The sequence below is a fragment of the Laccaria bicolor genome, genomic scaffold (assembly GCF_000143565.1).
Source record: "Laccaria bicolor S238N-H82 LACBIscaffold_435 genomic scaffold, whole genome shotgun sequence".
NCBI classification, from domain to species: Eukaryota; Fungi; Basidiomycota; class Agaricomycetes; order Agaricales; family Hydnangiaceae; genus Laccaria; species Laccaria bicolor.
In genome coordinates, this window is record NW_001890285.1 from 3,509 (window position 1) to 5,091 (window position 1,583).

Sequence of the window (1,583 nt, forward strand, 5' to 3'; positions counted from 1 at the left end):
CGTTTACGAAACCGTCAACTCTTCGAGGAGGTACGTCATTTTCGTATTGTGCTCGTGTTTTTGCACTTCTGCTAAACTCTGCCCAGGACCTTCCTGTGGCTCGATTCCTTCAACGAAGACTCGTTTGGATACTACTTTACGTCCCGAAAACGCTCCGAGAAACCGTTTACGAATCCGTCAACTCTTCGTGGAGGTACGTCTATTTGTATTTTCGTGTTTTTGCACTTCTGCTAAACTCTGCCCAAGACCTTCCTGTGCATCGATTTCCATCAACGAAGACTTGTTTGGATACTACTTTACGTCCCAAAAACGCTCCGACAAACCGTTTATGAAACCGTCAACTCTTCGTGGAGGTACGTCTATTTGTATTTTCGTGTTTTTGCACTTCTGCTAAACTCTGCCCAAGACCTTCCTGTGCATCGATTTCCATCAACGAAGGCTTGTTTGGATACTACTTTACGTCCCGAAAACGCTCCGACAAACCGTTTACGAAACCGTCAACTCTTCGTGGAGGTACGTCTATTTGTACTTTCGTGTTTTTGCACTTCTGCTAAACTCTGCCCAAGACCTTCCTGTGCATCGATTTCCATCAACGAAGACTTGTTTGGATACTACTTTACGTCCCAAAAATGCTCCGACAAACCGTTTACGAAACCGTCAACTCTTCGTGGAGGTACGTCTATTTGTATTTTCGTGTTTTTGCACTTCTGCTAAACTCTGCCCAAGACCTTCCTGTGCATCGATTTCCATCAACGAAGGCTTGTTTGGATACTACTTTACGTCCCGAAAACGCTCCGACAAACCGTTTACGAAACCGTCAACTCTTCGTGGAGGTACGTCTATTTGTACTTTCATGTTTTTTTGCACTTCTGCTAAACTCTGCCCAAGACCTTCCTGTGCATCGATTTCCATCAATGTAAGACTTGTTTGGATACTACTTTACGTCCCAAAAATGCTCCAACAAACCGTTTATGAATCTGTCAACCCTTCGTGGAGGTATGTCTATTTGTACTTTCATGTTTTTGCACTTATGCTAAACTCTGCCCAAGACCTTCCTGTGGCTCAATTTCCTTCAATGTGGACTCGTTTGGATACTACTTCACATCCCAAAAATGCTCCAAGAAACCATTTGCGAATCTGTCAACCCTTTGTGGAGGTACATCTGTTTGTAATTTCGTGTTTTTTGAACTTATGCTAAACTCTGCCCAAGACCTTCCTGTGGCTCAATTCCCTTCAGTGTAGACTCATTTTGATACTACTACATGTGTGCAAGTAGTAGAGTAGCAGTGAGTACCCTTCACACCTTTAACACCAGTCTGTTCGATGGCAGCACCCCCTACATATTCCCCTTTGTTATTTTTAGTTGGTACATGCATTCCTGGTCATATCCTCAGGTTTGCCCAGTATTATGCCTTGGACAATATACAACTCTTTTACTACTTCAGGATTGAGGAGACGTTTTCTGAATTGTTGTTTAACAATTTATTGTATTCCATTGTATTAATCTGCCTACCCTGCAAAGCACCATGAATTGATTACATTGTATTCTGCCTTCTGTAAACCAGTCACTCAATCCTTAGGAT

The 1,583-nt window shown here is 42.7% G+C and overlaps 1 protein-coding gene across 1 annotated transcript in view; it reads left to right on the forward strand.

Annotated features, from left to right (window-relative positions):
* LACBIDRAFT_336239 (uncharacterized protein) overlaps positions 1–1,242 on the forward strand; it is a gene marked incomplete at both ends in the record, with an annotated part of 1,588 nt that extends 346 nt beyond the window's left edge. Inside the window, 7 exons of the mRNA XM_001891175.1 lie at positions 87–193; positions 247–353; positions 439–513; positions 567–673; positions 727–833; positions 922–996; positions 1,050–1,242. Coding sequence (XP_001891210.1) covers positions 87–193; positions 247–353; positions 439–513; positions 567–673; positions 727–833; positions 922–996; positions 1,050–1,242 — 771 coding nt within the window. The remainder of the gene's footprint in view (positions 1–86; positions 194–246; positions 354–438; positions 514–566; positions 674–726; positions 834–921; positions 997–1,049) is intronic.
* Between the last annotated feature and the right edge of the window lie 341 nt (positions 1,243–1,583).